This window comes from Notolepis coatsorum (assembly GCF_963971535.1).
Source record: "Notolepis coatsorum genome assembly, chromosome: 14".
NCBI lineage: Eukaryota > Metazoa > Chordata > Actinopteri > Aulopiformes > Paralepididae > Notolepis > Notolepis coatsorum.
The window spans coordinates 39,870,454-39,895,622 of record NC_140178.1 but is presented as its reverse complement, the minus strand read 5'-3'; the positions used below and the strand labels follow the sequence as shown (position 1 = coordinate 39,895,622).

Genomic DNA, 25,169 nt, shown 5'->3' with positions numbered 1-25,169 from the left:
ATTCACATAATATGCCTACTACATATATCTATTCTATTCACATATATGCTTACCACTTGTATCTATTGCTATGTCCGCCCATCACAATAACGCAAACTGTCTAACGCCTGTCCCGTCTCCCTGTGAGTGGCTGTCTCGGAGTGTTGGACGTCCCGTGATGAAGCGACCCTATCTGCGCCGCCCCTTCGCCTCAAATAGATCCGCTATCAGCTCCATCTTTAATCTTTCAAAATGTTCAGTTTCTATCGCTATCAGCTCTATCTTTAATATTTCAAAATGTTCAGTTGGTATCGCATGCACTTATGTGTTTCACTACACATGAGTGCATGCCTACCAACTGTCCGCTTGTTTTATTGCAACACTGCTATCACCAACATCTAAGGGAGATCCCCCCTTGTATGGCCCTTCTAAGGTTTCTCTCCTCCACACTGCCTGGTGCATTTTTTTCCTATTGCTAGGTTTTAGTGAGTTTTTCCTTACCTTCGCGTGGACGTGGTGTATGTCTGGGAGTGTTGCATTTTTTTTTTTTTTTTAACTTTATGGTGTTCTTGTTTTGTTCTTCCTTATTGTGATGTTTTCTTCTTGACTTGTTTAAAGAAGACGTATCCGGCCCATGGGGACATTAACGTGTTGTCGGGCCTTACAAATAAATTTGATTTGATTAAAATGAAAATAAATTAGGAAGACACTCATATGAAGCATATTTATAAGCTTATATTCACAAGCATTTTATTTAATTGTAGTCTTGCATTGCCAGACCTATCTCCACATTACACTTCATTTGTTTGTTGTACTTGAGTTTATATGGAGATGTTGGTCACGGCTGTTATATGAACACACAGCGCCAAGCAAAACACACAGATCACCTTTACAAACCCAACGCAGGTCATAGTGGAACCAACTTTACATTAAATCTGATCTTCCATCACCTGAAACATGACAAATATAAGCAGAATGTGGTTTTAAATAACACCATTTATGGCATGACAAAAGCTTCAGAAAACTAAAATCCACACACATCCCCACACCTTGTATCTACTAAGCAGGCAGAAAGAAAAATTCAGCTTTAATAAAATATCCTTATCAGATGTGCAGTGTCTCATGTACTCCGTCTGTCTGGGTGTATCATTCAGATGTACAGTGTCTCATGTACTCCGTCTGAGTGTCATTCAGATGTACAGTGTCTCATGTACTCTGTCTGAGTGTGTCATTCAGATGTCGTGTCTCATGTACTCCGTCTGAGTGTGTCATTCAGATGTACAGTGTCTCATGTACTCCGTCTGAGTGTGTCATTCAGATGTACAGTGTCTGAGACCAAGGACCACAATGGAAATAAGTCTTGTTTTCTGGAATCTTGTATTTTTTTAAATGTCAAATAAAAAATCAAAATAAAATCAAAGTCTCATGTCATCAACGGCTTACATGAGGCTCCGATCACACACACCCATTAGTCTCTGCTGTTTGGTCCACCGATGAAAAATAAAAACAGGCTGTGTTCCAAGATTCCTCAACCACCTCCACTCCTCGCCTCCTATCCTTCCTTCCTCATCTCCTTTCCTTCACAAACAAGACTGGATGAGAGAGCTAAAAGAGAAACGGGTCTGGGTTCCTGGGAGAGAGAACCTTGTATACATAGGATACAGTACGCTGTAGATGTAACTCAAGGGTTCTCTTCTCTCTCTGATAGTCAGCAGTCCTGCGGGGAAGCTCCCGGTTTCTCCTCATGACATTGACCAGGAAATACCATGGGCTCTAGTATTTGTGAACATTGTAAACATACTACACAAATAAGCAGACACGGCTGAATAGATCAACTAATTTTAATTTTCTATTCAGTAGGATATCAATTGGAACATGTCCTTTTATATGATGATAATAAGAATAATAATAGTTTATCTTTAACGTGCCTTTCTCACATCTAAAGCACTAAAATCATTCAAATCGAGGTTCTCCCAAAACAGCTTAAAAGTTCAATTTTAGTCAATCTTTTTTAATCGTTTTTTTTTTTTTTATATTACATTTTCTTCCATTGTTGTCGCTGTATTTGTATTACCTTTGAATCTTTTTATGACTCAAGCACCTTGGTAGAAGTGCGAGACAAATCGTCCATCTTATAGTTATAATTGATCACATCATTCAGCGTATTACTTGATACCCTCCTCAGTGCCCCAGCACTGTAAACAGGATCTACTGAGCGCAGTAAGGGCTGCTACAGGTAGTCCTACACTCTTAACTAGAGACAAATGTTTTTCCTGGGCTAGAGAAACTCGGGGCTCTGATTGGTGAAGGAGAGGAGATGAGTTCCGGAACAGTCCGCGTCACTCTGGTGAGAGATCCCAAACACGGCCCGGGATTGATTGGGTGGCTGAAGGTTAGGGGGCGGGACTTAGATCTGGCTGAGGGGCAGGAACTTCTGATAGTAGCTCTTGGTCACATCAATCATCAGGTCCTGAGTGCACTCTGGGAGCTCCCCTGAAAACAAACCTGAGAGAGAGAGATGGGTGTTTGGGAATACGAGGAGAGAGAGAGGGAGAAGGACGGAGATAATGAGGTGGGAGGGAAGGATGGAGGGGGAGAGTGGAAGGGTGGGTGAGGAGGAATGAGAAAGAGAAGGAATGAAGATGAAGAAATGGAGAGAGAGAGAGAGCAGGAGGTGGACAGAGAAGAAGAAAGAGGAGAGGGATGGAGGAAGAGATAGAAGAAAGAAGGCGAGAGAGCACAGGGGTGTAGAAAAGGGGGGGTGAGAAGGGGTGGAGAAGAGATGGATGGATGAGGGAAAGGACGAGAGGAGGACGGAGAAGTGAAGGAGAGACGAGAGGTAGAAGAGCAAGAAGAAAGCAGAGGATGAAGGAGGATGAGTGAAGTTCAGTACTAGAGGAACGCTGGACAATATATATCAATATGTATCCTCCATGTGTGTTATTGTATCGTGTTTTCTTTCTTTTTACACTGAATTGTGATACACAATTGTGATGCTACATTGATTATAAAAAGCAAATGTAAAGTCAGATTTCTCACAAAACTATTCCTGAAATATGAACTGAAAATGTCAATTGAACATGACATGCGTCTGTCTGTATAGTGATGTAAGTGACCTGAATATTTATTCCTGTTAATCTAATATTTACTTTGTGTGTGTGTTATCTGACCTGGGCATCCAGAGAAGACGGTAAAGGGTGGGACCACAGTCTCAGGAGGAAGTACTGTGTTGTCTAAGATCTTACAGCAGTCCTTCAACACACACCGACGACCCTGGAGACAATCCAGTCCAATGTAGAGTCAGAGACGGTAGAACACGTGACAGAATACAGAACCAATATGCACACTAGCAAACATACGCCAAATATTAATTGAAATCCTTCTAGTTATTTTGAGGTTTACTTTAAGGCTGCTGGGAATGCAAGATGGTAAATGTATATGGATACTTTTAACACTTTAATCGCCGGAAATGCCGTAACTCGTCATTGCCCGCCATGCTCATTCTGCCGAAGACGCCGTAACATGTCTTTGATATCAATATTTCAAAAATCTGTGATCGAAATCATATTTCTCCTCCGGGGACCTGAGATATACTGCTGATCTCCACTCAACTCTCTAACGGTTCAAGAGCGCCATCTGGTGGCCGATCGGCAGATCGGCCAACAGGAAGTGACGCGCCAAACAGGAAGTGCTCATCCATATTTCGTCTGGGCACTCGCGATCGTTAGCCGGACTCCATCTCGACACACTGGATAATCAATCGCTCGCCCTAACTCAATAAACAACGTTATTTGGACGTATATAGTATTATACAACCTGGAAATGGTTCATCTAGATCAGGGGTGGCCAACCAGTCAGAGACTAAGAGCCACAAAAAAATTACTGTGGTACCACAAAGAGCCACACCATATACCAGCGTTTCTCAACCTTTTTTTTCAGTCACGGCACCCTTCATGTGTTTATAGGTCTCACCCTCTGGCCTCTGAAGTTGCTAATGTCTTTTTTATTTGGGCCTCACAGGGTTAAAAGTACCCTGTGAGACCCACGGTTGCAAAATTACAAAATCACTTTTAGCCATTTAAAAAAATAATGTTTATTTAAAAAATGTTAAAGGGGAACTATTTTACTATTTCTTTCACTATTTGGGCACTTTTCCACAATTCCTGTGAGTCTATGGAACACCTAGGTTTTTTTTTTTTTTAAATGCATTGTTTTGTATTTCTAATCAAGTACTAAAAACCGCATTTTTCTACCTCAAGATCTTAAGCCGTTTTGAGGCTGGGCTCCAACTACTGTGTGGCCTGGTGCCAACTGCCACATCAACTGCCACATTATTATGCAGCTGAGAAATCTCTGACATCACAGATATGCACATTTTCAGATGACTCAGTTTAGTGAGGGTGAATATTGTGAGAGGAGAATTGGAAGAATTCGCCAATATGAGAATTAGAGACATATATCCTATTAATATAAGTCCACATAGCTAAGAAACAATGGTAAACACTGAAAAAAGCCATTTATAAGATAGTTCCCCTTTAAGCACATGTATAGTCAATTGGTCCTGTTGTTCAGCCTCACAATGCTATTTGATAGTAAATGTGTTTATATGTCCCACCCTCTGGCCTCTGAAGTTGCTAATTTCTTTTTAATTTGGGCCTCACAGGGTTAACCTCTTAAGCCCGAGATATACAGTAAAAGTGTATATTTTCAGCATTATGTTTGTTTACCAATTATTTTAACTGTTATTAGTGAAATATAAGATTATAGAAATCTCAGGGCATTGAGTCGGAAACCGGCGCATATTGACAGGAGGAAGTGGCACAGCCAAAAGTGAGTGTAGTCTTTTGAAGGAAGAGACTCAGGGCTTTCAAATTTCGAAAAACTACCCTACCCAGCTCACACCAGCCCCTGTCAATCATCTGACTTCTGGATTTACTTTTTAATTTCTCTTATTTTTTGGGATTAACTCCCACAAACCTGAACGTTATTGCCATAAAACAGAACGCAGTTAGTTTCTCTACCTTTCTGTGAACGTCTTGCAAAAAACGGTGTTGCAATATGATGAAAAATGGTGGAGAAATTTACATTATAAAAAAGATGGCAGAATTCAGTACTGTATCTACAAAACCTTCTGTTTAATCATCTTCCCTTTATTCATTTGCTTAGATTTTTCAGGTCTTGTCAATTTTAGCATGGTGTTATTTACAGTCAAAGATAAAAAAAAATGTTTTTTTTTTTTTTATATTTTTTTTATTATTGCAAAACAAAAAATTATTAAAAGTCAGTACTCAACACACAATGAAACTTTCAGTAAAGGTGGTTATAATATATGCAAGTACAGAAACAGGATAAAACAAAAATAGTCTATAATAACATTTTAGCCGTATACAGTGTATATCCAGCGAAATTACAATTATATAAATGTTAGTATATAATATACCCCTAATACCTATTTTCTAAAACCCTACACACATATGCTCCAGCTCAAACCCCCCCCCCTCCCAGACCCCCTCTTGGATAGTACCTCCATTATCCCTCACTCCTAACCAGACACCACCATTATAAGCTAGCTTTTATTCTCTCCACCACTTCTAACCACATTGACATTTTGGATTCATTGAGCCCCAGAATTCTTGCTGTAGATATTTCTTGATATATCACATCAAGATATGTAAGAAACCACACTTTTCGGCACATTTTTTCCGGTTGAAACCAACGTGATGCGATCAGTTTTTTAGCTACTGTGATACCCGATAAAACCAATCTTTTTAGTTGTGGATTCACTGCAAACTCAAAAACATCATTCAATAGTAATACCGCAGGGTGTACAGGTATATTCCAAAATACGAGTGTTGATAATTGTTGGGACACATCTTTCCAGAATGCTTAAAAAAAATGTTTAAATAGAATTGATATTCTCCTTTGGTTCATTACAATTTACTCAAGCCTAGTAACAGACACACTATTTCTGACACTGATCCATATATGTCCCTAGATTCAGATACCAAGAACATGCAAATGGACCATTTAAAAAAAAATTGTAAATGTTTATTCTACGTCCTTATGGAATGATTATGGATGGAAGAGCCGCACATTGACGGGCAAAGAGCCGCATGCGGCTCGCGAGCCGCGGGTTGGCCACCCCTGATCTAGATCAACATCCCATAATCGAAAACTGTCTACTCCAAGCTGATCGTCCAACGGCGCGAGGAAGATACGGTAAGATCCAGCGTTATTTTCTAACGTGTTCCATATAAACTGCTCTGATGATCATATGACCCACACTAGGTGAATGATATAACGTTGCCCACGGAATTATAAACGACCCCCCGCCCATCATCAGATGATACGTAGTAACTTCTAGAAGTACCTCCAGTTGAAATTTTTTATCGGCACAGATCGCTACCAAACTGTATTTGATCATCAATATAATGCATTTGGGGCTATAAATCAAGTTCTGGAGAAAGCTGCAGAAAACGATAAAAACATTCTTATACTTTAGACCATATTTTAGTATGAATATGTGAATGAAAAAGTATAACGTTGCTACACCCTGAACAATGGATATAGGACATTGAATGGGCCATAATAATGTCAATTTAGCAATAGAATTTAAAAAGTTATAGCCCTGCAAAGAAGGGGAACTTCTCCATAGACAAATAGAGCTGGCTAGGGATGGTAAATTATGAATTTAACCATGGCGATCAAAGTGTTAAGAACTATTATTAGAATTGTATTTGCGTTTTGGCCTCCCTTCCACACGAAAACGACAAACAGAGTTTTAGGTCACTGAAAATTGACCTTTTCAAAAACGCCTTCCAAGGTATGTCATTATTTAGTTTTGATGGTATACGTGTGGAAGGTGTAAAACAGAGCTAAAACTGAGCTTTTGGAAAATGCTAACATCATGACCAATGGCCCCTGTCCGCCGTCTACAACAGAACTGCGTTTCCGATTGGCCAGGTCACTTCTATGCCAAATACAACGCAGTTTGCTTTCCGGGTTCCTCTGATTGGCCACTAAGCCCACGTGACCGCGCGCTAGCACGCCCCCCTTATCGCCCGCTGCCGCGCTGTGAAGCGGAAGAGCCAGCGAGGCGACGCGAGGAGGTGGTTTCAGCAGCAGCGGCCGTCTTCTTCCGAGGCGGCTCGTTCTTATTAATCCCTAATGTCATGTATGTTGTGTATGTCATAAATGTCGATATGAATTGAAAATGGGGGACCCTGATGTAAACAAGACAAAAGTCTTTTTCTGGTCTGCATCCCCTTAACAATTGTGTGTATTGCGCCGTACTGTATTGTACCCATTCTGCAATCTGTTAAATAAAGTTTTCATTTATTCATTCATTTCTCCCCCACTACTCCCAAAAGTAACACTAAATAGATCAAGTACAACAACGCCAGACTCAAGAAACTGTGTTCCCTTTGGATGTGTTCTCATAAACAATGTTTGTTTACACTGCACACGACACTCGAGGCTGCATGGGTGTAATCTCTCCTCTATCAAAGAGGTTGCATTCAGGAATCGACGTTGTGGCGTCCTACGGATCTTCCTCTCTAAAAGCCCCACGCAATACAGCATGTCTTGAATGTTCAGGCAGGAATTCACCACAAGAAAATGTGTTGCTAATCTTTGTTCAGTACAATATGATTGGAAAAATAAGCTACATCTGGAATGAATAAAGTGATTTTTTTTTAACTGTCAAGGGTACCAGCGTCTTTTTCTCCAGTAGCGCGACTAATATCCATATCAGTTACATCATCCAAGGTATTGTTACTCAATGTTTGTGAGCGTGGTTTGGAGATATTCACAGTAATTGTTAATTCAGTAAAGTAGTCAGATCTACTCTTTATTGAAGGTACTGATATGATATGATTCTACGATTAATACTACAAATGTAATGGTCCTCAGAGTATAACAATTACACAAAACATTAGCTTTATATCAGCCTTTCTGAAAGAAGAAATGGTTTCTTTATACATACCGTAGTCCTATATATAAAAAAAATACCATGTTCCTTAGTCCTGTATTATGATCAAACTATTACACAAAAATGCATCCTATATAGACTCATATGCCAAAACATTCAGAAATACCCAAATGATGCGAGTTTTTTTTTTTTATGACATGCTACAAGCTTTTAAGAACACTGACATAACTGCTGAATATCACTGAAATCCAAGTTAATGTATATCTTAGAAGTTCTTTGTTTCATCGTACAAACAGCCAAAGCTGTCATGTATGTTGTGTATGTCATAAATGTCGATATGAATTGAAAATGGGGGACCCTGATTTAAACAAGACAAACGTCTTTCTCTGGTCTGCATCCCCTTAACAATTGTGTGTATTGCGCCAAAGGGAACACAGTTTCTTGAGTCTGGCGTTGTTGTACTTTATCTATTTAGTGTTACTTTTGAGAGTAGTGGGGGAGAAATGAATGAATGAATGAATGAATACTTTATTTAACAGATTGCAGAATGGGTACAATACAGTACGGCGCAATACACACAATTCTTAAGGGGATGCAGACCAGAGAAAGACTTTCGTCTTGTTTACATCAGGGTCCCCCATTTTCAATTCATAGACATTTATGACATACACAACATACATGACATTAGGGATTAATAAGAACGAGCCGCCTCGGAAGAAGACGGCCGCTGCTGCTGAAACCACCGCCTCGCGTCGCCTTGCTGGCTCTTCCGCTTCACAGCGCGGCAGCGGGCGATAAGGGGGGCGTGCTAGCGCGCGGTCACGTGGGCTTAGTGGCCAATCAGAGGAACCCGGAACCCGAACTGCGTTGTATTTGGCATAGACGCGGCCAGGTCATTTCTGGTCATGTGACATGTACGCCCAATCGGGGGGCCGCAAGTTTCTACACTGGTTAAGCTTAGGCGCTCGTTCGAAGTTGGTTAAGGTTAGAGTTTGTCTTAGAGCATGGCGATAAAACGTCTGCCCTGATTCCGACGGTTAAGCTTAGGCGCTCGTTCGAAGTTGGTTAAGGTTAGAGTTTGTCTTAGAGCATGGCGATAGAACGCCAGGTAGTTTGCAGGCGCACATGTCACATGACCTGGCCAATCAGAGCGCAAAACTTGAACGCGGAAACGCAGTTCCGTCGTAGAAGGCATACACGGACACACGCCCCCTGTCCACACCTATAAGATATTTCAGAAAACTGAATATTCAATCAGGACCATGGAGAGATCCCTGCAGCTTCCCATCAGGTCAACCAGGTCTAAATTATTACAATTTGTGCAAGATGCAGTTAGTCAAAACAGTGCCATTTGGTTATGAGTGCATACTGTACATTTTAGTATGGATGGTGAAAGTGAGAATTGAACCGCTAACCCTGGTAATATAAGGTCCAAAGCTATACCCACTGACCTTAACAGAACACAATACACAATTTGGTTGTACCTTGATAGTTAAAGGTCAGTTAGCTGGTTGTACTGGCAGGCTAGTCGACAGGCTAATTAGCATACTGTTACTCTCTCACTTCTTACTTTCGTGGGTGAGTAGGCTATACAACCGATTCCCTGCTGTAAAGTGACACTAAATGCAGACAGGTATATGATGTAACCTATCCTCTGTTTTATCTACAGTAAGAATACAGCTTTCTAATTGTTTATCATCAGTAGCCTACTATTTTATGTGGGTATAAGCCACCTATAGTGCCAATGTTTGGTCGTTCACACAGCTGTGGCACAGTCTGCTAATGTAAACCATACACACAGGCATGTTCGATTTATTCTGTACCAATGGTCACTCATCTCAGGTAGCATAGAGTAAAGGTTAGTTAACACGTTTTTCTCTAGGCTTTTTTTGTATTTAGGGTTTGCTTGCATCTCACATGGGGAGATGCTTCGGCAAGGGAGGGTTTGGGGGAAGGGGTGTTCTCTGTGTTTTTTGTACTGTATTATTTGTTCTTGTTTTTTGATTTTGTGTTTTCTGTACTGTACTATTTGTTCTTATTTTTGCACAATCAATGTCAACCAAAATCTCTAGTCTACATGGTATCCTGTCCTTTACACGTCTTCTCTTTCTTAACTCAATGGACGCCAGACCCGAGTAAAGTCGGGTTAACTCGCCAACCGTTCAGCGCCAGACCAGAGTATAGTCGGGTTTTCATCGTTATTTCTTTTATTCGATATTTGTATTCATTATTCATCCAGGGACCTTGGTGTTACCTTAGGGAATGAGTCTGAGATCGCCAAAGTGCAATACCGGCCACATCCAGCTAGACGGCAGTATCGAGCACCCTTTGTAACCTTGTATCTTGGCCTGTGTAACGGCCAAATATCTCCGGCCGCAGTTTTCTTTGTCGGGCGAGTGGCGCGGTTCTCCCGGTTCCATTGAAGCGCGTCAAATATCCCCGATCCATATGTTGTGGTGGGTTATGCCGTGGACCAAATGGACATTGGATGTACCAGATGGTGATCAAACAATTGGAATATTATTTTTGGAATACTCCCGATCACAGGTAAGACTGACGTCAATTTTAGCTTGATCGTGCAATGCTTTTATATCGATCGGGCTGATCGGTATAAAAGTGCGTTCAATAGAAATGCCGTTAGTGGCAATCAAATAATCAGAAACGACTCCCCCCCTTTCATGCATTCATGATGAAACATAATACCTATGACATAGATTTTATTTGGGAATAGTAGCGTGTACAGGCAAGAAACGGCAACATTTATAGTAGAATTGACGTATAAGGCTATAACTCAGCATTTCGGGAATTACCCCAGACCGCTCTAAAACCATACTTACTGTATATTCACCACGGTATAAACACAGGAACGTATGGATGGAACAATTTATTATTTTTCACATATTGAACGATAGATAGGTGATGTCAAATGGGCCATAGTATTGTATCCATAGCTATAATATAGAATATAGTTATAGTTCTACAAACAAGGTGACGCACTCCTATCTTTTAAAGCGTGGCCTTGCTATGATGGGCCCCGTCGAATAGCTGGCGCTGAATGAGTTAAGACACGACTCAGCCAGGTGTAGCCAGCGTGGTTGGAGGAAGTGGTTTTAATTTTATCACTTGGAATTGCAGGGGCATCAATAACCCAGTTAAATGTAGTAAGGTGCTCCACCACCTTCACCAATTAAAGGCTCATATTATTTTTCTGCAGGAGACTCATCTTAAGGTTTCACAACATTCCAGTCTTAGATGCAGATGGGTGGGTCAAGTGTTCCATTCCTCATTTCAGAGTAGGGCCAGGGGGGTGGCTATTTTGATTCACAGATCAGTGCCTTTTACATGTTCCAATGTGATTCCAGACCGCAATGGTAGATACGTAATTATCAGTGGTAGGTTGTTTAACACAAATGTACTTCTTGTCAATATCTATGCTCCTAACTGGGACAATGGGGATTTTTTTAAATCCGTTTTCACCACTCTCCCTGATATGTCCTCCCACATGTTGATAGTAGGAGGTGACTTTAACCGTTGGCTGGAACCACATTTGGACCGCATTTGGACCGTTCTTCCACTAAATCTACTACTCTGACAACCTCAGCTAGGGTGGTCCGGACCTTTATGTCTGATTATGCGGTTTCTGACCCTTGGAGATTGTCTAACCCATCTGGTAAAGTATACTCTTTTTTCTCACCAGTCAACCACACCTTTACATGTATAGACTACTTCCTTGTAGACGACAGACTTTTTCATTCCGTATCTTCATGCTCGTATAATCCAATCAATATTTCTGATCATGCCCCTGTTACCCTGGTAGTAGTCTTTCAGGCTGCCATTAATCTACGACCACGTTGGCGTTTGAACACCCACCTGCTCAGTAAGGAAGACTTTGTAGCAAGACCGACGGCTTCTCAGTTACAGTGGGTGACAATATTGTCACAAGGAAAGATGAAATTACCTACCTGGGTTCCATCCTAGAGGCTAATCTTTCCTGTGACAAAATGGCATCCAATGTAATAAAAAAGTCAACCAACAAACTCGATTCTTGTACCGGATCTCCTCTCTGGTAAACAAGAATACCCTGAAGACTCTGGCAGGAGCACTCATTCAAGGGTACTACGACTATGCTTGCACCTCATGGTACCAAAGCACCTCAAAGGCACTAAAAACCAAATTACAAACATCTCAAAACAAACTAATCAGACTACTGCTTGACCTGACTCCTAGAACCCACCTCACCCCTGCCCACTTTGACAACCTAGGATGGCTTAGAGTAGACGACAGAGTACAGAAACTTGCAATGGGCCTGGTCTACAAGATACACTACACGACCAAGGTACCCATGTACATGTCAAAATACTTCCAAAAGGTCAGTGAATACCACGATCACAACACCAGAGGGAGCTCCACAAATCATGTTAAACCCAGATTCGGCTCAAACAAGGGACTAAACACGTTTCGCAATTATGCCACATCAATGTGGAACGCCCTACCCAAAGCTGTAAAGGAATGTGAATCACTACCCAATTTCAAAAACACTCTCAAAGAACACCTACGGGAGACTGCAATTCGAAACTGGCCCCTACAAATGTCCTAACCCAGTTGTACAGTAAATTACCAAGTACGGCTTTGTCAGTATTCCAATGTACAGTGTACAGTGTCCCCCCCCCCCCCCCCACCTCCAATGTACAGTCCCCCCCCCCACCCACCCACCCACCCAACCCCACCTACCCAACCTCCTCCAATGTACAGTTTCTACGTCAAGTGTATATACACTCTTTTCTGGACACTTTTTGTATCACAAACAGTACTGTATTTGCAAATCTGGTATGTCATAAATGTATAGATGTAGCAGTACTGTCTATCTGTATGTCGTGTGTGTCATATATGTTATGATGAATTGAAAATGGGGGACCCTGATGTAAACAAGACGAAAGTCTTTCTCTGGTCTGCATCCCCTTAACAATTGTATGTATTGAGCTGTACTGTACTGTACCCATTCTGCAATCTGTTAATAAAGTTTTCAATCAATCAATCAATCATGTACATTTTGTGTCAAACCAAATAGATTTTTTTTAAGTACAAATAGAACCCAAAATTTCTGCATCGACTCTCTGGGAAACTTTGAAAGCCTATCTAGGCAAAATAATTTCTTATGCCGAATGAGAGAAAACTTAAAAATACCAGACTATCTGTGCTGAAGCGCAGTATCGCTCAATTAGATAATATATATGCTGACGTCACCATCTCCAGATGCTTATAAGGAGCGTCTATCTTTGCAAGCAGAGCATGATACATTACTGACAGATCAGGTTACTAAACTGCTTGTCAAATCTATAAGCAATTATTACGAACAAGGAGATAAAGCCAATAAATTACTGGCTCACAAGCTGCGTCAGGTCTCGTCTTCACACCAGATTCCTAAAGTTCGCACATCGTCTGGGATATCCTTAGACCCCAAAGATAACGAGTTTAAGTGTTTCTACCAATCTTTATATACATCTGAAAACGAACCCGATACCTCAGAATTGGATGATTTCTTCCATTCCCTCGATGTACCTTTAATTAGCCAGGATCTGGTTGGAAAATTAGAACAGCCACTTACTACCGAAGAACTGTCTATGGCCGTTAAAACTCTTCAATCTGGGAAAAGTCCAGGGCCAGACGGCTACACAGCAGAGTTATACGAGAAGCTTTTTCCTAAGATAACCCCTATTCTAAATTAAATGTACAATGAAGCATTTGTAAATGCCACTCTCCCACAGACTCTTACCTTAGCCACGATCTCTCTAAAAAAAATAAAAAAAGGAAAAGACACTCTAGACTGTGCTTCATATCATCCAATTAGCCTACTAAATGTCGACCATAAAATTTTAGCCAAGCTCCTAGCAATACGTTTAGAATCAGTCCTTCCATCAATTATCTCGCCCGATGTGTCAAATCAACAATGAAGATTTGGAACCAATCTAGACGCCACTTCAGCTTACAGACAACCTCTTTTGCTGCTCCAGTGGCCTCAAATCTGGCTTCCCCCCCCCCCATCTATGATTGATGGCGCTTTCTCAACATGGACTAGTCTCGGTATTAGAAGATTTAAAGATCTCTATACGATAATACCTTTGCTACGTTCGAACAACTATCAGTTAAGTACCGTCTCCTCAGAAGTAACTTCTTTAGGTTTTTACAGATCCGGAGTTATGTCCGCAGTTTAGATACTTGGTTCCCCACCCTTCCTGGTGAAACACAACTCTACACTTTTCTTACCCCTCTTCCCACTCTAAATGGCTCACTGTCGATAATCTATAGGCAGCTATGCTCATTACAGTCCACCTCCTTAAACATTATTAAGTCCTCATGGGAGGAGGAATTGGGGGATGAGATATCTGACGACATGTGGGAAAATGCACTCAAAAAGGTTCACACCTCTTCCATCTGTGCTCGCCATCCAATGCAAAATCATCCACAAGCTCACTGGACCCCAATGAGATTATCCAGAATTTACAAAAATGTGAAACCTAATTGTCCGCAATGTAATCAGTCCCCAGCAAACCATGTGCACATGCGTTGGAGTTGTCCATCCCTAGTTGACTTTTGGAAAAATATCTTTGACACACTCTCTGAAATATGTAGTACTCAGGTTGAACCAGACCCTTTGACTGAGGTATTTTTGGGGGGAGGGGGAAGGTTTGTCTGTCTGTCACTTTGTTTTGATGTCTGTTGTCTTTGGTATTCTGTTCGGTGTTCCTAATGGATAACTTTCAAGTACATATCATTTGTAAATGTTGGTTGCGCTGAAAATTCAATAAACAAATATATATAAAAAGATGCACTAACATTTCCCATCATTTGAAGTGAGGACCACATGGACTCAAGCATGCACCCGCCGCGATCCTCAGTGCCAGAATGAATCGTGTAGTCTACACTAGAAACACTTAGGTTAAGTGCTTATTCCATATACGTGGTTGGGTCTAACACATTCCTCTATAGTGAATCTTTAATCCATTTCAAATAGTAATTAAAATCCAGATCCGTGTACAAGAAGGGAAGTCCCCCCAATGTTGCTGCTCCTCTGGCTACAGTCTCTATGCTCGTCCATCTACTGCATCAGCTGATGTAGGAGCTCCATGTGATGGGACTCCTCTGGCTACAGTCTCTATGCTCCTCCATCTACTGCATCAGCTGATGTAGGAGCTCCATGTGATGGGACTCCTCTGGCTACAGTCTCTATGCTACTCCATCTATTGCATCAGCTGATGTAGGAGCTCCATGTGATGGGACTCCTCTGGCTACAGTCTCTATGCTCCTCTATCTACTGCATCAGCTGATGTAGGAGCTCCATGTGATGGGACTCCTCTGCACCCTCTGGCACTGGGGAAAAGAAACTGCTGGTATGTGTTCAAATTCAGTTTCTCTGTGTCTATGTATTATTTATCCATGTATGTGTGTGTGTATGTGTGTGTGTGTGTGTGTGCATGTATGTGGCTCTGCAGACGGTAGGTGATGAACAACACAACATAAAGGGAGTGTAAAATTCCACAAGAGTTGAGCATCACAGGCAGAGAGTGCATGAATGTTTCCTTTTGTCGTCCTGTTTTCACTGAAAATGAATGGCACCATTGTGATGTTGTCTGCTGTCTGTCAGGCCTGTGTGTGTGTGTGTGTGTGTATTTGACTCACTATGACACAGTTCTTGCCAATGTGGACGTAAGAGCCTATCTGTGCTGCGTTAACCACGCAGTCCTCCTCAATGAAGACGTGGTCTCCGATGTGCAGGGGGAAGAAAGCCACTCTGGAGGAGAGGGATGGGAGGAGGGAGAGAGAGAGAAAGATGTAGAAACAACAGAAAACAAGGGGGGGGGGTCAAGGTTCAATATAGGCACACACAACACAACCCCACAAAACACAGAAAATCCACAACTCAAGAATATTAATGCGATACATTTCCCAGGCATCATTCTGGTGACCATCTGACTGTGTGGAAATTACAGTATCTACTGTAGGTAACGGAATTGTGGAGGAAAATAGTTATTCACCCTTTGCTGAACTTTTTGAAAGGCGGTCGGATGACACTCCGGCTCTTGACAACACAATGTCTGCCTACCCTAACGTTGGCGAGGTCTCCTCTGATGATGCAGTCATTCATAACAATAGTCTGTAGGAAAGAAAATCAGAAAGAAATAGAGATGGACAGAGAGAAGGGGAGATAGAGGTGCCATGATGATGGCCAACGGGTACATGTGAGTGTAAAGAAGGCTGTGGTAGCCGCAATCAATCATATTCCATAATCATATCTAGGCCATATTTTCCTCACTTTGCCATTGAGGACGATGTTTTGACTTCCACACAGCACAGACTGTCTGCTCACTTTGTTGCCAGACGCCTGCAATTAAAATAAAACGATGCAGATTAAACTGGAACTCACCCATCTACAGAAATACCGGTATTATTATCATTATTATCATCATCATCATAGGGTGAGATATTTTGGCAAGGCATCAATGTTAGCTATCCATGTAGCAATAAGTATCTCGCGAGTGAATGGAATTTTTTACCGTTTCAATGTACTCCGCTTTGTTGTATAGAATTTCAGACAATTCCATTGTTAGAGATGTTGTGGATAAAGTGAACGCTCTCTTTTGAAGACAATTCTATTTTGTTTTGCTCTGCAGTGTCAACCCGAACCCAACCGCTCCCTTCTTCCGACTCTCCAGACCTTACCTGCGGACCACAGAGCGTTTGTCAAGCGCAATACAAGTGTTTGTTTTAATTTCATTATATATCGTTGCCATATCTACATATTATATTTGTATTCTAACGTTACTTATCTCGATGATCAACCAATCGTTGAATACAGTAACGTTAATGCATTTCTTAATAGATTAGTCTTGCCTGTGTATCTTCTCACCCAGTTGATCGTGTTTAGGGTATATCTGCAGAGCGCAAGCCCAACGTCTGGACGGGGCTTCGGGGCTCGTACGTGTGATTGTGCGTGGGCGGAGCGTCTGGGCTTGTACTCTGTGTTGTTTCCTGTAAAACCCGGAAGTAAAGTTAATATATATAGAGTAGTGTTATGCCGCGTTCACGTTACGTGGGAAGAAGCGGAAGAACCAGCTTCCGACTGGGAAAAAACATTCACGTCAGCCTCCTAGTGGTAATTCCTACTAGGACATTATGGGAATGGGATTTTTTTATAGACCCCGATATCTCCCACTTCGCGGCACGAATTGCGGAAGTATGGATGTGGGCGTTTCATCGAGTCAACGCGTGAATGCTTCCTAGTTGTAGCAACGAGATGTCCTCTGGTTCTTCCGCTTCTTCCCACGTAACGTGGGAACCCCCCCCACCCAACCTCCTCCAATGTACAGTTTCTAAGTCAAATGTATATACTCCCTTTTCTTGACTCCTTTTGTATCACAAACAGTACTGTATTTGCAAATCTGGTATGTCATAAATGTATAGATGTAGCAGTACTGACTATCTGTATGTCATGTATGTCATATGTCCTGATGAATTGAAAATGGGGGACCCTGATGTAAACAAGACGAAAGTCTTTCTCTGGTCTGCATCCCCTTAACAATTGTGTGTATTGAGCTGTACTGTATTGTACCCATTCTGCAATCTGTTAATAAAGTTTTCAATCAATCACGTGAACGCGGCATTACACGGCTTTGGAGTAGTGATAGTAGGGGAGAAAAGGGATGGTGGTTGCAAGCAGGGGTGCAGTCGTGCACACACACGCGGTTACACGGCGTGTTATTAGTAGGTCACTCAGGGCAGAAGTGCACGCAATGATAAGTAGACTAGGCATAATTTCAGAAAATGTGCTTGTATAAAGTGCTGAAGGCATTTCGTGTTTATTTTTGGTACACAACATTTCTAGGGGTATTAAGGGGTGCTGAATCCAAATATGCTGTATACCAAGCTCAAAAATGTCAAATAAGGCCTCAAAATTGAGAAATCCAACATGGCCGCCAGCACCAGGCCCTCTCTCCACAAAAACAGGTGCTAAACCCAAATTTTTTATTCTACTGACATGAAACTTTGCACAGAACATCTGAACCTATGGAGGAAGAAAGTAGGAATATAGCTGGGGTGCAACCATGAGTAACGGAGTGTTTTTGACTGTCTAACTGTAATCTTTGTATAGGCGAGGATAAAAAAAATGACATTTCTTCAGTGTTTGCAGGAATACTACAGCAATTTGGTAATAACTGTACAGTGTTGGACACCAACATTAGAATCCCCCAAGTCTTAGCTTTCTTCAGGTACCAAGTTTATGCAAGTAGCTCTTATAAATCTGGATATATAAGCATTTTAATGTAAGCATGCTGTTTTAGGCGAATTTTCAAAAAATAAATGGTGGGGCTTAATGAGTTAAGTGTGACTACACAAGGTACAAACCTGAATTAAATGTGCTTTTGTAAGTTTTCTTACATGCATCAACAAGGACGTAGTCACACCGGAGATTCAATAATCCATACTTGGCGCAGAACACCTTGGATAGGCACAACTGAACATGTTTGTGGACAAACGTTTGTGTGAACCTCCAGATAGTGACCAGCACCTGAACCTGAAATCACCCATTCGAAAGAACAAAGCCAAGACATTTGCCTCTTTGTAAGAAGTTGTGCAACTTAAGAACAAGCAAAACACCATCAAAGTGGACAGGCAGATTCTACAAAGGCTCATCACAGCTTACAGAGCAGGTCGTAAGGTAGACCTTGACAATATCCTCCAGCATGAGCTCATGCCCATCCCGCCATCTCTGGCCACAACTATCGGGAGTCTACATTCCACCAACAAGTCTGTGTTCGCAAATATACTGATGAAACAAGTTAAAACCCCTGCAGATCTTACCCTTCAGGGACCCAGCTGTCTGGTCATTGATGGCCAAGCTCTGGTAATGGCACTCGGAAAGCCACCCGACACTACAACATTTGGTGACTATGCCAACAAGTTCACTGACACCGTGTTGAAGATGGGAGCAAAATACCAGAGGGTAGATGTCGTCTTTGACAGATACCATGACCAATCCATCAAAACAGGCACAAGGGTGAAACGCAAACAGCGCCACAGACCAGTACGTCGTGAAATCAAAAACAAGTCTGTTCCACTTCCTGCCGATTGGTCGAGCTTCATGGCCCTTGAAGACAACAAATCAGATATCGCTCAACTACTCTCAAACCACCTGATAGAACACAGCCCGGATGATGAACCCGTAGTTGTAGTATCAGGGAGGTTTACTGAAGCGACAACTGTCAAGTCAACAGATCCAGATCTTGAAGTCTCCTCTCTGAGTGCTGACCATGAGGAAGCTGATACACGTCTGATTTTCTCATCCAGGCTCCAGTGGAAACAATCGTTGTGTCAGCGTGTGACACAGATGTGCTGCTTCTACTCTTGGCTCACTATGACAGAATCCGATGTACGCATCTCTACATGAATGCTGGGACATCGAAGGATCCAAAATATTTTCCAGTACATGACATTAGAAAGCTACTATCTGATGATCAACTGGACACAATCCTTGCCTTCCATGCCCTCACCGGATGTGACAGTGTGTCCCAGTTCAGTGGTCACGGAAAGAAAACAGCCTGGCAGGTGTTCGAGCACCATCACACTGATCTTGCTGGCCTTGGGAAGGGCCCTTTCACAGAGATCTTGTGAAATCAACAGAGAGATTCATCTGCAAGATCTATGGTGTGCCTGAGGTGGATACGTGCAACAAAGCAAGAGTCAAGTTATTCTGCAAAGGCCGTCCACAAGAGACTCTGCCACCAACCTCAGATGCAGTGAAGTTCCACATCATGCGCTCACACTATCAAGCAAGCATCTGGAAACAAGCTCACCTGCCACACCCTGATCTTCCTCCTGTTGATGAAATGGGGTGTATACACAAGGAAGGACAGCTAGTGCCACGGCTACTCTCTCTGCCACCCATGCCTAAAGCATGCAGGCAGTTCACTTCATGTGGGTGTACTACCAGGGCATGTGAGCGGCGCGGGGAGCGGCGCGGGGAGCGGAGCGGGCGGTTTTGAAGGCGCGCACCTCAGCATACAACGCCAGGCTTGTGACAGGCAACATGAATGACCACAAGGTGGCGAGATACAATGTTAGGAGGACAGTAATAGAAGCAAAAAGGCGCTACAGGGATAAAATTGAACTTCAATATGAACAGGCTCACGCTATGTGGCAGGGCCTCAGAACGATGACAGATTACAAAGGCACCTCCCTCAAACTGAACAGTGACATCCAACTGGCAAATGATCTCAATACCTTCTATGCGAGGTTTGAGGCTGGGAATAACAGCACCAGCCTACAAACCACTGCAATGGAGGGGGGGGGGCACTGCTGATGGAGACTCAGTGTTCAGGATAACAGAACATGAGGTGAGGAGGACGTTTAAGAAAGTGAATATCAGGAAGGCAGCAGGACCGGACGGTATCCCCGGCCGCGTCCTAAAAGTCTGTGCCGACCAACTGGCCCCGGTATTCACTGACATATTTAACCTGTCCTTAGAACAGGCTGTCATCCCCACCTGTCTGAAGAAGTCCACCACTATCCCTGTACCCAAAAAATCCAAGCCTGCTTGCCTCAACGACTACCGCCCTGTAGCTCTCACCTCCATAGCCATGAAGTGCTTTGAGAAGCTAGTGAAGGGCTACATCTGTTCCTCCCTCCCCATCAACCTGGACCCCCTGCAATTTGCATACCGCCCCAACAGGTCCACGGAGGACGCCATAGCCCATGTGCTGCACACAGCAGCATCACACCTGGACAAGAGGCAGGGGAACTATGTGAGAATGCTATTCATCGACTACAGCTCAGCATTCAATACCATAGTCCCCTCCAAACTCATAGCCAAGCTCAGGGACCTGGGCTTGAACTATGACCTCTGCCAGTGGGTCTTGGACTTCCTGATGGGCAGACCCCAGGTGGTGAGAGCAGGCAACTGCACCTCCTCATCCATCACCCTCAACATAGGGGCCCCCCAGGGCTGTGTTCTGAGTCCCCTCCTCCACTCCCTGTACACACATGACTGTGTGGCACAGCGGAACAACAACACAATCATCAAATTTGCTGACCACACAGTAGTGGTGGGCCTGAACTCTGCAAACGACGAGAGGGCCTACCTGGAAGAGGTTAAGGTTCTAGCGAGATGGTGTCAAGAGAACAGCCTCTCCCTGAACGTCAGCAAAACAAAGGAGATGATTGTGGACTTTAGGAGGTCGGGGTCAGGGACTACAGCCCCCTCAGCATCGACGGGGCACCGGTTGAGAGAGTGAACAGTTTTAAGTACCTCGGAGTCCACATATCCGAGGACTTGACATGGACCACACACATTGACAGTGTTATCAAGAAGGCACGACAACGCCTCTACTTCCTTAGGTGCTTAAGGAAGTTCAACGTGAGTCAGAAGATCCTCAAGAACTTCCACTCATGCACAATAGAAAGCATCCTGACTGGCAATATCACCTCCTGGTTTGGGAACTTGGGCACTGCACAAGACCGCAGCAGACTACAGAGAGTGGCCCGTTCAGCCGAATGCACAATTGAAGGTGGGCTTCCCACTCTCCAAGACATTTACAACAAGCGGTGCATGGGCAAGGCTAAGAGAATAATCAAAGACTCCAGCCACTCAAACAACTGCCTCTTTGAACTGCTGCGGTCTGGCAAGCGATACCGGAGTCTCATGGCAAGCACAGAGAGACTCAGAAGGAGCTTCTATCCCCAGGCCATCAGGATTCTCAATGAATGAACAATGAACAATAAGCAAACCATCAACACACCCACAGCGCACATACACTCACTTAAATAAACAACACACTGTAGCAGTGTAGCACCCACTTTACCACTTTAGACACACTTTACACTTTAGACACACTTTACAAACAGGAAATTGCACATCACCACTACAAGGTGGCACCACAAGCTAAGCTATACCTTACCATTTTTGTACCAGCTGTACATACTGTATATATAGATACACTGAACAATTTTGTTGTTTACACTTGTTTACGTACTTGACTTCTTGACTTTCTATTTTATACTTATTATACTTATTTTATACTATCTTGTTATTATCTAGCACACTCTCAGGAGCAACACAGAAAGAAACATTTCATGCAAAGTATTCTGTATTCTGTATGACAACTAATAAAGAAACTTGAACATTCACTTATATTGATATGGTAAAATAATCTTTTTATTTTATTATATTATAATCTATTCTATTCTATTCAGGAAAAGTGGCATTGGATGAATCATGCAACTGCAAGACACCTGCGACACCTGCCTGAATACGATTGATGACTGACAATAAATTACTGTACCTAAGCTACTGTACGCATATTAAGTACTATCTAATTTGCATAAATTGCATGTTGATTAAAAAAAATCAAGAGAAAAGAGTTTGATGAATAAATCCATGGCCTGGGATCATCCTGCTTTTCTTTCTTAGTTGGTTGATGAGTTATGCATCAATAACGACCACCGTTTCTGCTATAAATATGAGTTTCAAGCAACATTTTCACAACTGATCTAAAATCAGGATATGATTTTAAATTCCTCGTGTATGCAAACATATAAAAACACATTTCATTGATGTTTCTACCTTGTTTATAGTCAAAAAGATATGCACTTAAATAGATTTCAGCCTGGCGCTGGCGGCCATGTTGAATTTCTCAATTTTGAGGCCTTATTTGACATTTTTGAGCTTGGTATACAGCAGATTTGGATTCAGCACCCCTTAATACCCCTAGAAATGTTGTGTACCAAAAATAAACACGAAATGCCTTCAGGGTTATGATTTTCTGAAAATTGACCCTGTCTAAAGTACCCGGCCGTTGTAGAAAGCTACCCGGCCGCGTGAATATTTTAGGCAACCAACTTGTGTTTAGCGTTTCTCTGATAGGCCAATACGCCCATGTGACCACGGCAGCGCGAGAGCTGCAGCGCGGAAATAGGCTGTCTATTGCCTCGCGCTGCAGCGCGGAAATAGGCTGTCTTGCCATTCTCTAAGACAAACTCTAACCTTAACCAGCTCCTTAACAGCGCCTAAACTTAACCCTTCGAACCTTAAGCAACTCCGAAACAATGCCTAACCTTAACCAACTCCGAAACAATGCCTAAACTTAACCGGCGAAATAATGCACGTTAAAAAATATTGCCATTCTCTAAGACAAACTCTAACCTTAACCAGCTCCTTAACAGCGCCTAAACTTAACCCTTCTAACCTTAAGCAACTCCGAAACAATGCCTAACCTTAACCAACTCCGAAACAATGCTTAAAGTTATGCCTAAACTTAACGGCGAAAGAATGCGAATGCACATTAAAAAAAATATATAATAATTGAAGGGAATCGAACTTGCCAGCAACAGGCCGTAGGATCCACAGCAATGCAGCGCTGCCAATTGAGCTAGTTCTGGATAGTAAAAAAGGGGGGATTACTGCGTGGCTAGACACAAGTTGGTTGCCTTTAATATTTAGGCTACCCGGCCGGCGGCCGGCACTTCTCACCTAGTCTTTGCATAATAATAGGAACCTACGAGAAGGTGGGGGGCTGCTTGATCTGCGCGTGAGCGCGCGTGCACGTGGCGTGTAACCAGTTCCCATATTACGACTGCACCACTGGTTGCAAGGGGGTAATTACTCGAATTCCAATCAAGGTTAGTACAAGACGAAAGTTGTGTATGTCGTAAACAAGGAGAGAGAGAGAGAGAGCGAGCCCCCCCCCCCTCATCCGCATGCACAGTAGTGCAAAACAAGGTCCACGCCACGAAGCCCCGCCCACGCACAGTCAAACCTAGTCCACGCCATGAAGCCCGCCTCAAACCTAGTCCAAGCCACGAAGCCCCGCCCAGACGTTGGGCTCTGTGGCCCTGCAGATATACCCTACTCGGTCTATACGCCACACGCGTTATTTTTTTTCGTAGCCGCAGTTTGCGGAGACGCTCTCTGATTGGCCACTGACGTTTCTGGTCATGTGACATGTGCGCCCAATCGTGTGATGCCTGTTTCTTTCACCGGTTAAGCTAACCTCGTTCCCAGCTTTATCTCGAGAGATTCTCGAAGTCAACTTCCTGTCTGTTGTTGCTAGGCAACTGCAGCGTGGGGGAAACTGCCCCATAGATATATCTATGAACTGCCCCGCCTGGTACATTGTGTACGGTTCATTTAGTGCAGAAACGGATCGTTAAAGCGTCAAATTAAAGACTATCAAGCGGAATTTTCTTCAATCCTTCACAATGCCAAAGAGCTGCTGTGTTACGCGTTGTACTAATGACAAAAACAGAAATCCAAATCGCAAGTTTTATACCATACAAGGAGGAAAAAGTGGCTGGTGGCTAACTTTCGGCTAACTCGCTCTGCTGTTGTGGTTGTGGTAGCTAGATGCTAAGCTAACGTTAATTACATAATATCGAACCGATAGGAGCTTATCTTATCTAATCTTACGTGGATGTTAGAAATCCGTATGGTCCCCATATACCAAGATGGCGGCGGTCTCGTGACATCAGAGTGTCTTCGAGAATAGGCTGGTAAAGCCATAGATATCTATATAGAACACATATAGATATCTATGGGTAAAGCTATGCCTCCTAAAGTGTTAATCGGAAATACAGAAATACCGGCTACAGGCTTTCCGGTTTCCGGGCACCCCCTGATCTGTTTATAGTCCCCAGGGAAACAAACAACAAGTAGACGCTCGTACATCTCGAGGGAGGCGATAACGAGGTTGTTTCTGGGGGGAGTGCATTTTCACGAGCACCTGTCGTGATTTCAGGGGCGGGACTTCCTACCCGATTCCCACTTTCGGCCAATAGTTCTGTTCGGCTGCAGCTGGAAGCATCTCCTTTCGGCCGTAGTGCTTTACCTCTCGAGATATGAATGAATGAATGAAAACTTTATTAACAGATTGCAGAATGGGTACAGTACAGTACAGCTCAATACATACAATTGTTAAGGGGATGCAGACCAGAGAAAGACTTTCGTCTTGTTTACATCAGGGCCCCCCATTTTCAATTCATCGTAATATAAATATAATATAAAATAATATAAGATAAAGCTGGGAACGAGGTTACGAGAGATAAGTTAAGTGGGCGCACATGTCACATGACCAGAAACGTCAGTGGCCAATCAGAGAGCGTATCCGCAAACTGCGGCTACGAAAAAAAATTACGCTCATCACACAGGTCTACTCGGTCAATTTGGGCTATACAGTGCGCATGCGCATTGTGAACCCCCGCCCCCTTCACTCTC

The 25,169-nt window shown here is 42.9% G+C and overlaps 1 protein-coding gene across 1 annotated transcript; it reads right to left on the bottom strand.

The window, feature by feature from the left end:
• Window positions 1–694: 694 nt before the first annotated feature.
• Window positions 695–16,833, bottom strand: dctn5 (dynactin 5). The gene is made up of 7 exons (XM_084328517.1): window positions 16,815–16,833; window positions 16,462–16,627; window positions 16,221–16,289; window positions 15,943–16,061; window positions 15,587–15,698; window positions 3,150–3,252; window positions 695–2,484 (listed from the first exon to the last, which is right to left on the bottom strand). The coding sequence occupies exons 2-7, from the start codon at window positions 16,507–16,509 to the stop codon at window positions 2,387–2,389; spliced, it is 549 nt and encodes a 182-aa protein (XP_084184643.1). The 5' UTR covers window positions 16,510–16,627; window positions 16,815–16,833; the 3' UTR covers window positions 695–2,386.
• Window positions 16,834–25,169: the final 8,336 nt, after the last annotated feature.

Bases quoted from the DNA above. Each gene is read 5' to 3' on its own strand.
- dctn5 (XM_084328517.1), bottom strand. From the start codon at position 16,509: ATGGAATTGTCTGAAATTCTATACAACAAAGCGGAGTACATTGAAACG. The intron at 15,699-15,942 runs GTGAATAACTAT...CCTCTCCTCCAG, and splicing joins TTCAAAAAGTTCAGCAAAGG to AGTGGCTTTCTTCCCCCTGC. The intron at 3,253-15,586 runs GTGAGTCAAATA...GATTGTCTCCAG, and splicing joins TTGGCAAGAACTGTGTCATA to GGTCGTCGGTGTGTGTTGAA.